General features: G+C 46.6%; 1 protein-coding gene across 5 annotated transcripts in view; it reads left to right on the top strand.

Moving 5' to 3' along the window:
* DGKG (diacylglycerol kinase gamma) overlaps positions 1-18,775 on the top strand; it is a 212,282-nt gene that overhangs the window by 156,288 nt on the left and 37,219 nt on the right. For all 5 annotated transcript variants that reach the window (XM_082693811.1, XM_082693807.1, XM_082693809.1 and 2 more), the window contains one exon: positions 8,098-8,275. In XM_082693811.1, coding sequence (XP_082549937.1) covers positions 8,098-8,275 — 178 coding nt within the window. The remainder of the gene's footprint in view (positions 1-8,097; positions 8,276-18,775) is intronic.

The raw sequence follows: 18,775 nt of genomic DNA, 5'->3' as shown, positions 1-18,775 counted from the left end.
CTGAATGGCTTTTAAAACTTGATTCCATGAGAACACAGACACAGAGAAGAGAGAGAGCCCTCTTGGAGAGTGGACAGGGAAGAACTCATAGAGAAAATGACATTTGTAGATATTCCAAAGAAAGGCACAGAAAGAGTACTAAGGTGTCCTCAAGGGTGTCCTTCCAGTAAGGGACTATAATAATGGGTCTAGACAATGATCAGCATCCACTATTTAAAATCTCTAGAAATGGAAGATTCAAACTGACCACACTGGAACCCACTAATCAATCTGAATATAACACCACCACCGACAACAAAATGAGATAAGCTATAACCACCTAATGACATGCACTAGGAAATACACACCCCCTCTGATAACGTAATCTTGCCAAAAAGTCAACCTTCAAGTGTCAACTATATTCAAATTTTTATAAGTTAAATGAATTCAGTGATCAAATTTGATTAAAAATGTCAACCCTGAATCTGATCAAGCCTCTAGATCTGTAATTACCATCTTAGTGAACATACAGGAGATGGACTGGGAATCTGTTTAAAAGATACCTCATCAAAACCAGTTACATACCATACTGTGGCTAACTGAACATAATAAAAAAATTAAAATAAACATAAATAAAAGACACCTCAGATACAGAATCAGCAAAATCCAGAATCTGGGAAGCTACGGCTTTACTTCTAGTGTGGTCCATCACACACAGCACTCAGGATCACTGGGGAGCACGTAGAAATTTTAAATGCAGAGTCTCAGGCCCTACTTTAGATCTCCTGAATCCCAATCTGCATTTTAATAATCCTGAAGTGATTTGTATGCCCAGTTGACCTGAATCCCAATCTGCATTTTAATAATCCTGAAGTGATTTGTATGCCCAGTTGACCCGTTTCCTTCAATAAACGTTAAACTATAAGGGAAAAAGAACAAGGAATTTATAGATCAAAAGAAACCTAAGAGGGGCACCTGGGTGGCTCAGTGAAGTGTCTGCTTTCGGCTCACATCATAATCTCAGGGTCCTGGGATCAAGTCCAGCATGGGACTCCTTGCCCAGCAGGGAGTTTGCTTCTCTGTCTCCCTCTGCTGCTCCCCCTGCTTATGCTCTCTCTAGCTCCCTCGCTCACTGTCTCTCTCTCAAATAAATAAATAATTTTTTTTTTAATTTCAAAAAAAGAAACCTAAGAAACATATCAAACACATCCGTAGACCTTTCAAACAAACCAATTATTTTTAACAGTGAGATTATCAAGGAAATTTGAACAATTACTGGGTATTTATTGATATTAAGGAATTGTTACCTTTTAAGAGTGATAATATTGGGTAGTTCTTTTTTTAAAGACTTGTCATCTAAAGATACATACAGAAGTATTTGTAGATGAAATGAGAGAATATCGGGAACTTTTTGTTAATAAAGATTTTGGGGGCGTCTGGGTGGCTCAGTGGGTTAAACCTCTGCCTTCAGCTCCAGTCATGATCTTCCGTCCTGGAATCGAGGTCTGCATCAGGCTCTCTGCTCAGCGGAGAGCCTGCTTCCCCCTGCTCCGCGCCCCCCTTCTCTGCTTGCCTCTCTGCCTACTTATGATTTCTCTCTCTCTGTGTCAAATAAATAAAATCTTTTAAAAAAATAAATAAAGATTTTATTTATTTATTTGAGAGAGGGCGTGCACAAGCAGAGGGGGAGGGGAAGAGGGACTAGCCGACTTCCTGCTGAGCAGGGAGCCCCATGCAGGGACTTGATCCAGGACCCTGGGATAATCATGACCTGACCAGGAGGCAGCCACTTAACCAACTGAACCACCCAGACCCTCCCTATAAAATAATTCAGTATGGACATGGGGAAACAAACTGAGATACAGCTAAAACCAGATTTAACTGTGAGTTGCTGATTGCTTAAGCTGAGATGTGGGATACATGGGATTTATTGTTCTAATTTCGTATGTACTCAGAAATACCCATAATAAAAATTCCAAAAAAAAAAAAAGGAAAGAAAGAAAGAAGAAGGAATCATCAAAGATGGGGCAGACAAATCTAGATAAAGCAGTGCAGGGAACCCAAGAAAGAAAATGTCAAGCCGAAGGGGGAACAAATGCCCCAGAGCGGTTGTGGCCTGGGTTACACCTCCGATCTGGTCCGGGAGGGGTCATTCCAGAGAGCAGACAGACACAGTCCCAACCGCAAGAGGATGAAACAAAACAATCTGCGTTCTAAACCAGAGAAAATCAACGTAATCCGTGGCCCCGTGAATCGAGGTTAGAAGAAGGGAGAATTTCCTAGTTGCTAAAAACTGAAACAGGTCATCAAGTAAATTATGGGATCTCCTTCTCAGAGGACCTTCAGAAATAGGACCGACGGGGCTGGAAAGGAGGCGGCCTCGCTCAGCGGGGAGGAGGTTCAGATCCGCCGCCTTTTTCAGGTCACCGAGGCCGGCAGGCACTGGGGCGCGGAAAAGCCTGCAGCGGGAGCAGAGAAGCATCAACGCCTCCCGCATTTCCTACGCTCTCGCGGGTCCTGGTTGTGCCCAGAGTAACGGGAATTTTAGGGATCCAAGAGCTGAAGGCCAGAGGAGAGGAGAGGGCCGGTGGGGGTGGGGGAGGGGAAGGAGGTATGTATTCCCAGTGCTTTGCATTTGCACGGAAAGGCGCTCCGGTTCCCTAACCCAGTCTCTGCTTGCTTACTCACTAGCCTTCCGCCAGACGAACCAACCGTCCCCAGCTCACAAAAAAAAAACTAAAACTAAGGGCACTGTGTTGCAAGGGGGGCCGTGGTGGACGTGGCGGACAGCTGCGGGCAGGCGCATCGTGGCCTGGGAGGAGGCGGGCGCGGGCCGCTCCCGGCCGGTGCTCTGGCAGATTCCTGAACGCCTTCCAAGGGCGCAGGGGCCGAGCTGGACCCGGAGCGCCCCGCCCCGCGCCAGCAGCGCAGCCTCGGACCCTGGCGGCCGGTCGTCCCAGTGTGACTGCGAGCACGACTTCGGGCGTGTGCGCGCTCGCCGCCGGGGACAGGAGTTCTCTGTTTGGGCCGCACAACAGGCTATAAATACCTGGGTTCAGCGCAGCCTCAGCTTGGAAGGGAGCCTGCTAGCCCAGTCCTAGGTTAGGGACGGCTAATAGTGCGCTCGGGACCGTCCGCTCTCCTTGCACTCTCCCCTGGAGCCCCCTCCCCCACCCCACCTCCAGCCAGAGCAGGGGGAGGGGGCCGGATGACGTCATGGAACTAGGTGGAGGATTTAGCTCAGAAACCCACCCGGGAGCAGCCCTGGGGCCGATGTTCTATTTAAGCAGACGGTGTAAGACTCTAGGCTCCACTTTCCCAAGTGCAGCATGGCAGCTTTCCACCTAACCAAGATCTAAGCAGGGTGGGGGTTCTGAAAGAAATCAGTGTAACGTCTAGGCCAAGGACCCTGGAGAATGGGCCTGCAGGGATGGGCTGGCAAGGCTTTCAAAACCATGGCTGGGGCAAAGAGGCCATTAAAATTCTTTCAGCAAGGTCTCAGGTAGTGGGACCGCTTTGAGTCTGAACTATGCCTCGTGGCACAGCTAATATTATTATTAACTATAAAAACAATGCAAACAGTTATGGAGTGCTACTGCTTTCCAGAGACCAATCAAACACTAGAAGTAGAAGTCATTCCAACACCCCACCCCCATTTTACAGATGCTAAACTAAAGTTCCAAGAGGTTAAGGAGCTCTGAGGCAGGATTTAAACCCTTATCTCTTTGTCTTCTGGCCCAAGCACCCTCTTTCTGAGACTGCATTGTCTCTCGGTTTTCAAGTAGGTACATTGCAAAAGTGATGGCATCTAGTGTCCAAGAGCCTCCAGGCTCTCACATCTCTTCTGTTTCTCCCAATCTGCCTATGGCACAAGACATAATGGGAGAAGGGGACAATCCGTCAGAAAGCAAAGGAAGGACTGTTTGCTCTTCAAGAGAGAGGTTAACAACTGACAGAGTTAATAGCTAACATTCCTAGCTAGTTATGAGTGGAGAGGGAGGGGACAGGGTACACTTATAATGGCAGCAGGGAAGAAAGGTAACTTTGTGGATTACAGTGTGCCAAGAGCTGTGCTGAGCTAGTGGTATACTTTTTTTTTTTTTTTTCAACAAAGTTGGCAACAAGGCAAGATCTAATACTATTATCCAACATTGATGTGCCAGGCACTGCTCTAAGTACTCTGCAAGACTGAGTAGTGGTGGGAAGATTTCAATTATTCAGACAACAGCTGGAGTTTAATTTTGCTATAAGTCTAGCATCAGCAAAAGTTCCGAATTGCCTCATTGACTCTTTCATCTCCAGAGTAAGACCTGGCGTCTGCCTGCCTGGGTTTGCGTCCTTGCTCTGTCAGCTTGTAGAGGGGCAAGTTCTGTAGATTCGAGCAGGCACCTTACCCCTGTGAGACCCTGTAGTCTGGGGGCAGCAGTGGTGCCATGAAGATCCCAAGAGAGAGAGCAGGGGAAGGACCAGCACATTGCCCAAAGAAGCTCTTGCCAAGCAAGAGCCTCTCGTTCTGTTATTATTGTTACCTCTAGAAGCGGAAGGGGCATTTTGACCCCTGGTAAATAAATTGAGATGCTGTGGAAGTAACAAAACCCAGAGTGAAAGTGACCGTTTTGTCTCAGAGGTGATAAGGGTAAAGGACGTCTGTGCTTGACGCAGAGTTGAGCCAAGCTAATTTCAGAGAGTTTGGAAAACCGTCTGACCCACTGGGATTCTAGCCTAAATCCTTAAATAAGAATTTCCGTATAAAGGATAGGAAGGATGGAAGATACTCTGAAATAAATTGTTAACAATTGATTAGTTCCATTGGGAAGAAAAAGGAAAAGAGTTATGAAAACCATCCCGACTGCGGTGAGGAGCTCTGGGTCGGGCCCAGGCATTCAGGAGACCATACATGTTCGTGCAAAAACAGGGTATGACCATGCAAGCGAGTGTAAATGCACAAGCGCAACACAGACCTGATGCTAGATGGCAAACAGAGTGTGAGACAATGAAGCGAAAGAGAACACGGGAAGAATAGCTCATTAGAACTCTGATCTCCAAAAGAATGATCCGTTCCAGAGAGAGTAACCTTAACCAAAAAAAAAAAAGGAAGAACAGATGCTGAAGGTGGGTACCAGACCCCAGGGTAGATCAGTAGAGAATTAACTGGCCTTGGAAAACACACCCATTAGAATCCAAGTTGCTGGAGAAGCCTACAGATGTCTTTCCTGGACCGCTTTGACAAATCTAGAAAACAAAGTGGGAGTCAGCCAATGAGAGACAAATGGATAAATGCCCCAGTTTTCAAAAAATTAGAAAAGGAGACATCCTAATCCCTGGCAGGTTTCTGAAGTAAATTATTAACCAAGTATTTGCCCTTTGCACACAGATAATAGTGATATTACTCTGAGTTCTCTTATTTCTTTTCCGACAGAAAGGGTAGGGTAGTCATTTAGAAAAATGCCGTTTGGTCACAGCACAATCTTGTGTTTTAAAGGAGAGAACACAGGATTGAGGTTTGGAGACGTGGAAACTAGTCTGGTTCCACTATTAGTAAGTTGAGTGACCACAGGCAAGTTTCTAAACCCTTCTGGGCCTCGTTTATGAAAGTTGGGGCAGGTTCTTTTAAGGCACTCTCATTTTTAATTTCCATGATTCCACACTGTAATGAAAAGGAGACTGAGAGACAGTTCAATCCAGAGGATACACCCTCCCCACCCCACGAGGGCTGGGTATTGTACAGCGTCTGCTTTGTTAGACTGATCAAGGAGAGGGCTCGGTCCCTGTTTTTGCCCTTCATATACGTGCATTAATGATTTAGTCCACAAATGATAGCACAGCTATGGCGAGGGGTCATAGAATGAAGGAACTAGATGGAGGAGGAGACTTGGGCTAGAAACCAGATGAAACTGATAGACATAAATGTAAAGCCCTATGTCTACATTATTAAAAAAAAAATACCCACTCAAGTTCACAATAGGGAAGAGCAGGCTGAGAAGGACATAATGGGCGGAGGGTTCGGGTGTCTGTGATGACTACCCATTCAAGCTGAAGCGATCCAGCTGTCATCTAGCTGCTAACAAAAGAGCTGGTGCCACTGTGCTCATATTTAACAATAAAGATAATGGTAACGGGGGACATGTGTTGTATACTTCCATGGGCTTGCCACGTTATCTCATTTCTGGAGGAATGACAGTATGAGAGGATCCCAGCCCCAGGATGTGCTCCTGCCTTGGCCACCTATGCCATCAGATTCTGGGGCAGCGCTGGAGAACTTAAGAGAATGGGAGACTAACCAACAGTAGTCTTTGCAGAACAGGGCAGCCAGGACAAGGAAATCTGAAAATCAGGTCCCACAGGAGCAAATGAGAGAGCTGACCATGTTCAACCCAGAGGAGGCACAACCAAAATGGCAGTGAGAGAGGGAGGAGAGATGAAGGGGCCGTTAGGACTTGGGCTCTGACTGCCTGCCATCAAGTCTGTGTACTTCCATGTGTAGGTTGTGTGATTTGGGGAAAATTGTCTAACCAATCGTGTGTCTCAGTTTCCCCATTACGAAGAGGAGATAGTCACAGTAACTGACTTCCAAGATTATTAGGAAGGTACTGAATGAGCTGTGTCCAAAATCTTACCAGGCAGGTGGCAATGCTTAATACTTGTGAACAGTGATAGTGACGATGGTCATCATGTTGCCGGTGGGCTGTCCCCATGGAGGAGGAAGGAGGGTCATTCTGTCTGGCTTCAGAAGGGAAACGAGGACCAATAGGTAGAAGCAGGAAGAAAGAGGATCTGGTTCAACATAAAGAGACAAGCTTTCAAATAATCAGAACTTCCCAGTGAAGAAATGAGTTTCCAGTCATAAGAGAAACTCACTCCATTCTATTTTGTAGTCAGGGGACAAGCCATGGGGATGATAAGTTACTATAAACGAAGAGCTTTGAAGAAATCAGGAGCTGAGCAAATCTGAATGGCAACAAGCCCTTCCTTCCTGTTCCTCCTCTGTTGAGAAATCTCTGGACGTTTGGGTTTGTAGGTAACCCCGAAGACGGTAGATTTTTGTTGCATGCTTTTCATTTTTCCTGCCTCTCAAGAACCACGATAAAGACCTTGGGCTTTACAGTCAAAGTCCCTAACTTTGAGTTCTTTCTCTTTTATGTGTCAGCTGTACAACGTTGAGTAACTTAACTCCCCCCTCTGGGTGGGTTGTTCCCTTGTATAAATGAAGAGAACTACCTACAGTTGTGCAGAACCATGATCAGAACTAATTCATTTCTTGCTGCATTGGTAAAGAGTATGCCAAAAGTAGGCATATTTGAGACAGGCACATTCAGGCCTTCTGGCCTTTTGTTACCTGACGGAGGATGCGGGTGGTGGAGAGAGGATAAGGAAACTGCAAGGTCAGCAGGCATAAGGGCCAAAATTGCACTTAAAATGCAGATACGAGAGACAGGCAAATTCTGAAAGCCTTCCAAATCTTTTTTGTCATTGAAGTATGCTTGACACACAATATTACATTCATTTTAGGAGCACAATATCATGATTTAGCAACTATATAGCTTATGCTGGGCTCACCCCAAGTGTAGCTCCCATCTGTCACCGTACAACGCTATGACAATACCTTTGACTCTGTTCCTTGTGCTGTATCTGAAAGCCTTCCAAGTCTTCCCGTATTGTCCTTATCACAGGAGGGATAGGATAAGAGGGGGTAAAGTGAAACTTATTTGTCCTTTGTTCAGAATCTACTATGTGTTAGGTTCAGGGCTCAGCGTCCCACCATATCTTCACATTGGTTAGTCAGAAACAGAATTGACGATAATGAGGTTGGATCAGAGAACATGTTTGCAGTTTTCTCGAGAACGATCCCTGAGCCCTTGTAGATCTGTAGAGGATCTCTGAAGCCTTGTACTTCGATCCTCAAAGCTGAGCAGGATTGTATCTCCCCAACCCACTGCAGGGGCCAAGGCATTAGGCCTCCGTCACTTTGCCCCAGGTTGAGCATCTAACAGAGGCCGGCAGCTGGACGAGGCCCCATCACACACCCTTCACGAGAACTCCTGCCACACACACATATAGCGTCTTGGGTTGGGATACACTGAGAACACTAACCAATGATCTTTTCTCTCTGCCCCTCAGTGTGACGGGGTTGGGGTGGACCTGAGCAACATCTTTCTTGAAGGCATTGCCATTCTCAACATTCCCAGCATGTACGGGGGCACCAATCTCTGGGGAGAAACCAAGAAGAACCGGGCTGTGATCCGGGAAAGCAGAAAAGTTGTCACTGACCCAAAGGAACTGAAATTCTGCGTGCAAGGTAAGCAAGGCATGGGGAAAATTGCTCTGGGTTGGCGCCCTAGTGAGAGGGGGACATTCAGATGGGTGTGTTAGCAAACTGTATCAGGGCCTACAGCAGGCTCTAGAACATCCTACAACCCAACAAGGACCCATTGCTCTGGGAATATGCCATTTCATCATCCCTTTTGTTGCAACGTTTACCGTCCGACTGAGAGGAGAAAATTAACAATAAGGAAGCCCTAAATGACAATCAGCAGTCAGATTGAACTCTGAGGTCAGGAGTCAAGCGCTGCTCTCAAGGTCACCAGTGCCCTTCCATAACTAAATCCAGCAGTCACTTCTCACACTTGATCTTCCTCCTCTCAGCAGTGGTGTTTCATCCAGTCCCTGTTCCTGCAGATACTAGGATTCCACGGGTTCCTGTTTTCCTGCTCTTGTACTGGTTACCCCTTTCTAGTCTCTTTCACTGATTCCCCATCTCTATCATCTTTTAGTGCTGGAGGCCCCCAGGCAAGGGCCTCAATTCTCTTTTCTGTCTGTCTTCACTCTTGATGACCTCATCCAGGCGTGAGACTTTATTTAAAAACCACGTGAGCGTCAGTGACTCAGCATGCCCAAAACCGAACTCCTGATGTCCCTCCCACAGACCTTCCCCACCCATAGCCTTCTCCATTTCGGTTGATGTTAACTCCAGCCTGCCCGTTGCTCAAGCCAAAACACTTGGCACCATCCTTGACTCCTTTTTATCTCACACCTCCCATCCTACCCATCAGAAAATCTGCTAGCTCTACTTTTAAAAAACATCCAGGATCCAGTCACTTCTCACCCCTGCATTTCTGCCACCTTGATCTGAGCCACCTTCCTCTGTTCCTTGGATTCCTACAAATCGTCCTAACTGGTTTCCTTGCTTCTATTCCTGCCCTATAGAGTCTGTCCTTAGCACTGCATTGGAGAACCCCTGCGAAAATATGTCAGATTATGCTACTCTCTGGCTCAAAATCCTACAGTGGGTGGGTTGGAGTAAAAGCCAAAGATCCATATGTGGCCCAGAGTGCCCTAGATGGTCTGGCCTCAGGTTACCTTAGTGACTTCATCTTCTGTTACTCCCCCCTCATCCCGCCTCTGTTACCATGTCTCCTCTAACACAGCAGGTTGCTTCTAGGAACTGACTACTTTCTGACTGGAACAACTGGGAAGTATGCCTTAGAGGCCATCAGCTGAACCTTCCCCTCTCAATCCACACGTTCACCCCTACACCTTACCAAGCCACTTCCATCAGTGAACCAAGTGGGAAGTCAATCAGAGTACCCGTGCAGCTCTGATTTCTCCATGGTTTGGATGAATGGCCCCCACTGATCCTCAGGGGTTCGTAACAGACTGGTGAGCTGAGGGAGGAAAGCCATGTATGAGTATGAGGGTATTGGCAAAGATACCACGTCAAGAGGCAAGAGACTGGGTTTGGGTCCAAGTACAGGCTCTAACCTATTTTTGACATCTCAGTTTTCTTTGTTGGAAAACCAGGATCTCGTGTAAACTTTTGATAGCTGAATGAATGGGGTTGAGCCAGATCATTGGTTCTTACACCAGTCCTGCTTATTGAAAATGAAGATTCCTAGGCCCTACCCCAGATCAATTTAATAATCACTGGGTTGGTTCCTAAATTTGTAATGAGATCCCCAGACAACTCTGATAGGCTGCCAGGTCTGAGAACCACTAACACAGAAAAAGTATGTGTGGATCTGGATCTCTGTTCTTTGATGTCCCTGGTTGACAAGTACTAAGACTGGATGTGATCCTACCACAGAAGGAGACAAAGCTTGGCTGACCACCAAAGGGAGGGGTTACTTGCTTATTTCAGACCCATCTGTTGGACAGTCAGATCGTTCTATTCCAAGTCAAGGTCATTAAGGGGGTCATCTCCACACCTCCGGCCTTTAAGAGAGGACTCAGGAATTTTTATTTCTCTGTTGCCCTTTTAAGTCCTTTTTGTTTCACACAGTAAAGTTTTCAATTTGTGTAAATTATTGAACTGATTAATGTGTTCCTCCTTCCTTCCTTGGCAAGGGAAGTTGTGGTTGCTAGCAGAGGGTGGGGGAAGCATTGGAGGTTATAGAAACTTTGTACAAATTTTCCCACCCTGGTGCTCCTACCCCAACCTCCACCCTGACATTCAGTTCCAGCAAAACAGGATCAGGGTAGACTCCTTCCCCTACCCCTGCCCAGGGTATGGGAAAGCTCTTGCTAAAGACGTTCTGGTTAGGACTCAAGGACTTATCTTCTCCTTACATATCGGCCCATGTATCTTCCTCTTCCAGCAAGAGTAATGTGTTTGCTGATCACTCCTACCCATCATCTACAGGAACTCTCTTCCCCAAATCCCCCTTTCCCACCCCCAGAATGTGCTTTCGGAGCTAAAAACAAAGCTACTTCCTGTTCTTTAGATGAGGACATGAGCTGATCAGAGCAGAGGCCCAAGAGGGGCCTGGCTTCTGGGCTTTACAGAGACAGCAGCATTGAGTTTTCTTCTGAAAGGGCCATGATCTCATTTAAGTTGAGATGTTAATGGGGGAAAGCTAAAGAGACAACCTATTTTAGTAGAAGAGGTTGGCCTGGGAGTCAGGAGACCTGGGTTCCAGTGATGCTCTCTTTCTCGCTAGTGTGTGATGTTGAGCAAGTCTTTCACCCTGCTGGGTTTCAGTTTTCATTATCTGTAAAATATGCAAGTGTGACAATCACACAGGCTTCTAGAGATCATAGCTTCCTTGCAGATCCACAAAATTAAGGCATGGCCAGTTTTCCGTCTAGGTGGGCTCCTTGAGCTAAATCATATCACACGCTCCCTCTGTCTTTCAGTGTGTTTTGTTTCACAGTTTTTAGGCCAGCTGCTGAGAAGGCAGGAATCTCTTCTCAACAGGCTCTTCATGTGCTGGGATTCTTTACTCCTTGGCGGTTTCATTAGGTTTAGAGGTGAGGAAGAAGTCAGGAGGGAATAGTGGGAGGGAAGTGATTTCTCTCAGGCAGTTTAAGAGGAAATGACACTAGAAGGGGTTACTGTCAAGCCTCCTCATCACAGATCAGTCTTTCTACTTAGAAAAGCAATCTAAGAAATAAGGTCGTTCAAAATGAGCATGGAGTGAGTTCTATACAAACACTGCCTAGTTAGAATGCAAGAGTGCTGGGAAAAGCACCATACTTGCAACTGAATGACTTGGATTTACATTTAGGCTTTACACCTTCCAGATTTATAAACTCGACTTCCTGAGAGTCTCAGCTTCCTCAACTGTGAAATGGGCATAGTAATATCTAACTTATGAAGATGATGGATGTGTAAGTGCCTGGAACATAGCATAAGCTCAAACTTAAAAAAAAATATTTCCTCTCCCCTTTTATCCTAGTTTATTCTGGAGCATACCAGCTGGATTTCTGATTTTGAAGTTCTTAACTTTAGCACTGCCATCTACCTGTACTAACAAGAGAAAGGAGCAGAGCTCCTGCAGAAGTCCAGCCCCTGCCTTTGTGCTAGCACATTAAACTTTCACCATCAATTGTCCCAACATGTCCTTTCCTAAACCTTCCGTGTTCCAAGCATGGAGGCTGGGGTTTAGTCATCTTTGTATTCCCAGTGCCTGATAGGTAATTAGTCAAAACAAGGTTGTTGGATAACGAGCAGTGCATGGGCATTGGTTCTTGTTTTTTTTTGTTGTTGTTGTTGTTGTTGTTTTTTAATGATACTAGTAAGAATAGCAATGGATAGTCTCTTATATTTGCATTTCATTTTGGCTTACAAATAATTTTGCCTATGTTAGTTTCATGTGACCTAACCAGAAACCCAGGAGCAAGGTTATACCCACTCCTTTCCACATCCCTACTTCATAGCTGAGGAAAAACAGAGGCCCAGAGAAGGGGGCCCTCTTACACAATTTACATCCAGTGGTAGCATCAGAACCAAGTCCATGATTCCTAGCTAGCCCCTAGTGTCTAGTGTCTAACGAGAAAATTAATTTGAAAATCCTACTTCATGTATTGCACAAGCCAGACACTCAGAAAACAGGAAATGTTTATATACCAAGCTAAGGAAAGGCTCCAAATAGACTTGCAGAAGTTCTACTCCTCCTTTAAGGTCTAGGTCAAGGGCTTTCTCCTTTCTGGAGCCTCTGGTGGCACCTCTGGGAGTGAATCCAGCCCTTGTCTTACTAGAGCACTTGATTTTGCTGTCTTGACAGTACATTGATTACGGGTTGGTCCTATGGCATGGGTGTTTGTATCCTTGTCATTTCTTTCTTCAGCTAGGACCTGGAAAATGGGAAGCATGGGGTCCTCATCTGTGTATCCCCCTCAAAGCTTAGCATCCTTCCCACCTGGCTCATGTTGTCTACAGAAATGTTTTTTGGAGGGAATGAGAAGGGGAGAGAATCTTGCCTTTGGTCTGCCAGCACAGTGGGCAGTAGATTCTGGAGCTGGGCAGGAACAGGCATTCAGTGGAAAATCTTGAAAGAAAAAAAAAAATGTATTTTAAAGAGTTATATGTGAGTGTTTATGAGGCTGAGATTTTCAACCTTGTGATACCATTAGATTCGACTGATAAGTAAAACGTGCCAGCTATCTGCAAATAAGTAATTCAAATCTATCTTGAGGACTTAGAATCAATATAGGATAAGGGGCGAAACACTGAGCCAGAAGCTGAAAGACCCAGGCCTTCCCACCACCAGCCATGTGACGTTGGTTAAGTCATGAAACCTTCCAAGCCTCCATTTCAACCCGTAGGAAATGGAAACAATTATGGTCTCTCTCACTGAGCATTGTTTTGATGGTTAAATGAGATCATCCATGTAGGGCATTTAGTAGAGTGGGTGGAACATGGGGAGTGTTTAATCAGTAGTAATCTGAATTATTATTAAGTGATAAATGGAGAGTGATAGTGTATGATAAGAAAGGGGCCAGATTTTTTTTTTTTTTAGATTTTTTTTTTTTTTTTTTAGAGAGAGAACACAAATGGGAGAGAGGAGCAGAGAGAGAGGGAGAATTAGTCTTCCTGCTGAGCAGGGAGCCCGATGTGAGGCTCAATCCCAGGATTCTGGCATCATGATCTGAGCTGAAGACAGAGGCTTAACCCACTGAGCCACCCAGGTGCCCAGGAAAGGGGCTGGATTTAGTGTTTCATTCTTTTAAGCTCTACTTCAGAAATTTGGTCTAGATTATTTTTAAATTACCTGTGGCTCTGAAAACCTGTATCTCTAGGGTTATTTGTTGGCACTATGCTTAAGTTGGTTTGGCTATTGCTTCCAATTGGGAGTTACCCCTAAGCTGAGTTTCCAATGAAACAAGATAAAGGGTAAGGATGCCAAGTGTTGAATCCACGTGAAGCACCAAGGGCATGACACAAAGCCGAACCAGTTCCTGCAAGGCTGGGGAGTGAAGCCCTGAGAAGTTCTGCCATCATCTCTCCCTAGCCCCACCCGAGGTGTAAATGCAGGGACTTCCTACACTTTTTCTCACATTCTTCACGGAACCCCATATCTGTCACAATCCAGCCTTCCGTCTTAAAACAACAATAGCCTTGAGACTGTGTCATCCACACCTAAGCCCTTCTGTCTGTCTGCTATTAAAGCAACTCTTTTCTCAGTGATTTCTTAGTCAATCCCAATTGAACTGTCAACAGGATGTCCTATATGAGGTTCTAAGCAGAAAAGACAAAATCTCCCCAGACTTTCATTGGTAATAATTTTTTAATACCTGGCAAATGAAGACAGGGAGAGAGACCATGAGGGAGCCATCAGGGAGCATGGGAACCAGGCTTCAATAAATTAATCCAACAGATAGGCATACAATTAGGATCTGTGATAAGCAGCAAAGAAGGAGCCCCCAGCGAGGCCAGCCAGCCAGTGTGGGGCTCATAGAATGCCTAGACTCACACTCCAACCCACCAACCAGGCATCACACAGGTACCCTGCTAGCAAACAGAGTCCTATATCAGCCCCAGTGCAGATGTCTTGCTTGGGAAGGGGATAACTTGCCTCTTCAGCTGACTCCACTACTTCAAGGGCACACGTGGTTCTGTCTGTCTCGGTACTGTGCCCATGTGGATTTTCACAGATTGTATTGACCATACTCTAGATGTCAAAGCAAGAGAATGGGCTGCCATCCAGTCATCTCAGGCTCACATTCCCGGCTGAGAAGTTGGAGCTCAGACGAGCCAAAAAATAATTGTGAGCTTGTGAGTTCCTTCTTTCTCAGGGCTTTCTTTCCACTTCCATGAAACCATAACAGAAGGTGGCCCATTGGGTTGAGGAGCTGTCCAGAGTTGTAGGTTCCCAATTTTCCCATTTGGTGGGGAGCTGGCCAGAAAGACAGTCATAATGAACAGTAGTCAGCTATTTACTGCTCATGGGAGTTGAGAGAAAGTTGAAATTTACATCAAGTATGCGTTCCACAGAGTTCTCTCCTGGCCAAGGTCTCTCCTGGGGCCTGAGGAGGAGGAAGGCAAGGGATCCCTAAAGAGCCTGGGGGTACTTGGGTGTGCACTGGGACTGCCCTCAGTTCTGGGGAGGAACCACGGCAACATACATGTTGTTCCTCTTAACCATTGCGGGCCTGCAGAGAGACAGTGTGTTGCTTTTCACAAAAAATCACAGCATTGACTTTCAGTCCTTTGGGTGCCCACATTAGAATCATCATGTCCCAAAAGAGGCATTATCTTCTTCTTTATACAGCCTACCCCCTCTCCGTCCCTGCTCCTTGCCTTGTTAATGGCATCACCTATGGCCCACACTAGAGACCCAGAGTCATACTTTTTCCTTTACATCTGGCTTGTGGAACTCTCCCACAATTATTTCCTTACCTTGGGTCCCCCACCCAGCTATGGGCTCCTCAGCTCCAGATGTCATCGTTCTTTCTATATCCTTGTGTCCGGCACAGTCGCTGAGACCTGGAAAGGGCTAATATTTATATTGGTTGACCAAAATCACCCAAGGTCAGGGGCACCTGGCGCGGTGAGTTAGGAAGCTGTGTTTGAGTTATCTCCCAGCAAAGTGGAATTTGTAAGTGTAATGTTGGGGCACAACATCCCGGGGCCCCCTGTGCCAGCATCGGCCTCTACCAGAGGCCAGGAGGTCCACTTCCCAATCCACACTCTTCCCTCTCCAAAGCCATATCTGTTCCCAGCTGACCCTACATTAGGTGTGGCTCTAGGAGCACCGGTCAGAGCTGCCTGCTCGATCTACAGGTTAGGCCAGGTAGGAATTTTGCATCTTCCAAATCAAGGCCAAATCTGGTTCTCAGAAGTCTGTTTCCATAGATACTATGACTTTTCCTACATAGCACTGAAATCCCAGAATCACAAGTCTCTTAGAAATTCAGAGATCACTGTGTCCTCTAGATAAGGAAAGTGAGAGCAAGGTGAAGTGGCTTGCCCTTGGCCCGACCTGGACTGAAGGGCAGGTTTCTTGGCTCACATGGGCCAGTTCTTGGTACCCGAGAGCAAGCATTGGCCAAATTTTCCTGTAAAGGGTCACAGAGTAACTACTAAAATAATTAGGCTTTGTGGGCCGTACAGTCTCTGATGCAGCTACCTCACTCCATCCACTTAGTGTGAAAGCACCCATAGACAATATACAAATGAATGGGCTCAGCTGTGTTGCAACACAACTTTGTTGACACAAACAAACAGCAGGCTGGATTTGGCCCTCGAGCTGTGGTTTGCCCATTTCTGCTCCAGACCACATGCGGTCCACAACCAACAACAAGGGCATCCCCTGACTATGTCAGCAATGCAGATCCTTGAGTCCTCAGGCAGGCCTGGTGAAGCCGGATCTACATTTTCACGAGACCCCCCGGGGGGATCCTATGTGTGCTGGAGTTTGAGAAGCAGGAAACTGGTGAGCCTGGTCACTCCCCCTAAGAATGCCAAGAAGAAACTTCATAGATTAGAAAAATGAGACCCAGGGAGATTTGTGGACCTGCCCGTGGTCATACAAATTGGTGGGTATGGGACTAGAGCCCAAGTCCTAGTATTTCAACATAGAATTCTTTCTGCACATGCCAGAGTACCCGCCCCAGTCTCCTCCTTTCTGGCTGGCCCTGACCCAACTAAGTTCACCGGAAATTCAAGTAAAGTAGTCCCTCATCCTTCCTTGGCTGACTTCTGAATCTAGAGGGCTCTGACTCCAGCTGTGTCTCCTCCTCTTCCCCCAGCTCATCCCTGACCAAGACCTGGGAGGGGCTGGCGAGCTAGAATTGTGTCGCTGGAGGCGGCCCAGCATTGGCAGGGGCAGACTTGCTCACCCAGCTTCAGGCTGGAGTTAAACTTCAACTTAATTCCTGCCTTAAGAAGTTCGCTGCTCAAAATAGAACCCAGAGCTAATGAGCCCTTCATTTTTCACATGCAGAAGAAACTTCTGGGGTAGCTCTTTGGCAGGTCTAGACCTGTTAGATTTCTCCCCCTTGGCTTGCCCTCCCTTGGCCCACGCACCAGTCCCTATTTCTCTGTAGCAGCTTCTTAGTCATTCGATATCAGGCGTCTGCTAAGACTCAATCCACAGCAAAATCCAGGCAGGCCACTCCACTCCATGTGGCCTGGACACTGGTGTTCTTCATCTGCTCCTAATTTGCGTAAGAAGTGTTTCATGTTCTTAACTAATCAATTAATATATATTGGGCTGTTTTTTACTGAGCACTTACTTATGGGCCAAGCCTGTTGCATATTTAACTACCAATATTCCTTGACTTACAATGGGGTTACTTCCTAGTAACACCATGAAAATACAGTAAGTTGAAAGTGTATTTACTATGCTTAACCTACCGAATATTGTAGCTTAGCATAACCTACCTTAAATGCATGCAGAACACATATGTTACCATACAATTGGGGGAAAATCCTCTAACACAAAGCCTATTTTACAATAAAGTGTTAAATAGCTCATGTAATGTAGTGAATCCTGTGCTGAAACTGAAAAACCAGAATGGCTGTCTGCATAGCAGCCATCTGCCCCTTGATCACATGGCTGACTGGGAGCTGTGCTGTGCTGTCCCTGCCCAGCAGCATGACACAGTATGGTACCGTGCATCCCTGACCTGGGAAAAGACCAAAATTCAAAATGTGAAGTATGGCTTCTACTGAGTATATTACTTTTGCATCACCATAAAGTCAAACAATTGTTAAGTTGGAAATGTTCTGCATTTAATCCACTTTATGGCTGAGGACTCTGAGGTTAATAGGGTCCCGTGGCCCACAGGACGGGACAGAGCATGGATTCAAACCTGCCTTCAAGGATCTGTAGGGCTCCAGGTGCTGTGGAGGACACAAGCAAGAGTGTGGGGGCTCCAGGAGCTCACAGTCTACCTACAGGAAATACATGGAGAGCAATTCTGGTAATGCCGGTACCATAGATGAGCACCACGGAGTGGCAGAAGCAGAGTATCGTTAAGAGTGTGGGGAGCAAGACAAGGAGGGCTTTCCTTAAGAACTTGATCCCTGGCTGCCAGTACTATGCCCTGCACCCAGGAGGTGACCAGGAAGTATTTGATGTCTGAATGAATGAATGAATGAGTGAGTGAGCGAGATACAGAATATGTATGTGCTGACAAGTGAAGCTGGCAAGGATTTGAAAAGACAGTGAGTGAGAGAAGGGGAGCATAGGTTAGAGCACCAGCATGCAGAGCTGACGGAAAGAAAGGCTGGAAAGGTAGAGATCTATGAGTCGTGCGCCATGGGCTTTGTCCATGATCCTCTAATAATAGGAAGAGAGGAAAAGGTGAAGGTGTTCAAGCCCAGAGCAATAAGATGGCAGACGAGTGTGCGGTTTGGGTTAGAGGACAGGGAAAGGGAAGGGCAGCAGGCGACAATGGAGAACAAAAGCCAGCAGGCAGTGGAGGGCAGAGGAAGGGGACGCTGCCCAGTGGGTGGTTCTGCCCTCCCCCACAAACCACCCAACAGCATCCCAGCTTCTACCCACATGCTCCGCCCTCCTGTCTGCCTCCACACCACAAGGCTCCCTTGTTCGAAGAGCGGACGCCTTACACCGGAACCTGGGTCTTTTCCGCCTCCAGTGTGCCGCCTGCACCCTCCTCTTCCCATTTTCAGGCCACTTCGTCCAATACCGGTTACGCATCTCCTTGAATTTAGCACTAGATGCTAGAAATACTTTATACTCATCATCTCATTTTAATCCCCTGCAGCACCCTTGAGAAACACTTTATAATTAGAAAAACGAGGCTCAGGGAGGTTAATTGACCTGTCCGAGGCCACACTAATTGGTGGATCTGGGACTAGGGCCAAGTCCTGGTATTGCAAACATGGCGTTCCCTCCATGTGCACCGCAGTACCGTCCCCCCACCCCCCATCTCTGGCCAATCTTGACCCAACAGCCGGAAACCGTCCCTCCTGATCGCAACTCTCTACTTTTGCCTTTCTGGGGCAGGTGGGTGGTGTGCACATCTCTCCGAGCTGTGATTAGCTTGGTGGGTGTAGATGTCTGCAATGTACCTTATTATATGTGTCATGCCTGAGAATCAGGTTTGAGTT

This window comes from Mustela nivalis (genome assembly GCF_964662115.1).
Source record: "Mustela nivalis genome assembly, chromosome: 1".
Lineage (NCBI taxonomy): Eukaryota > Metazoa > Chordata > Mammalia > Carnivora > Mustelidae > Mustela > Mustela nivalis.
The sequence above is the reverse complement of the archived record's forward strand: the minus strand, read 5'-3'. Positions and strand labels throughout refer to the sequence as shown.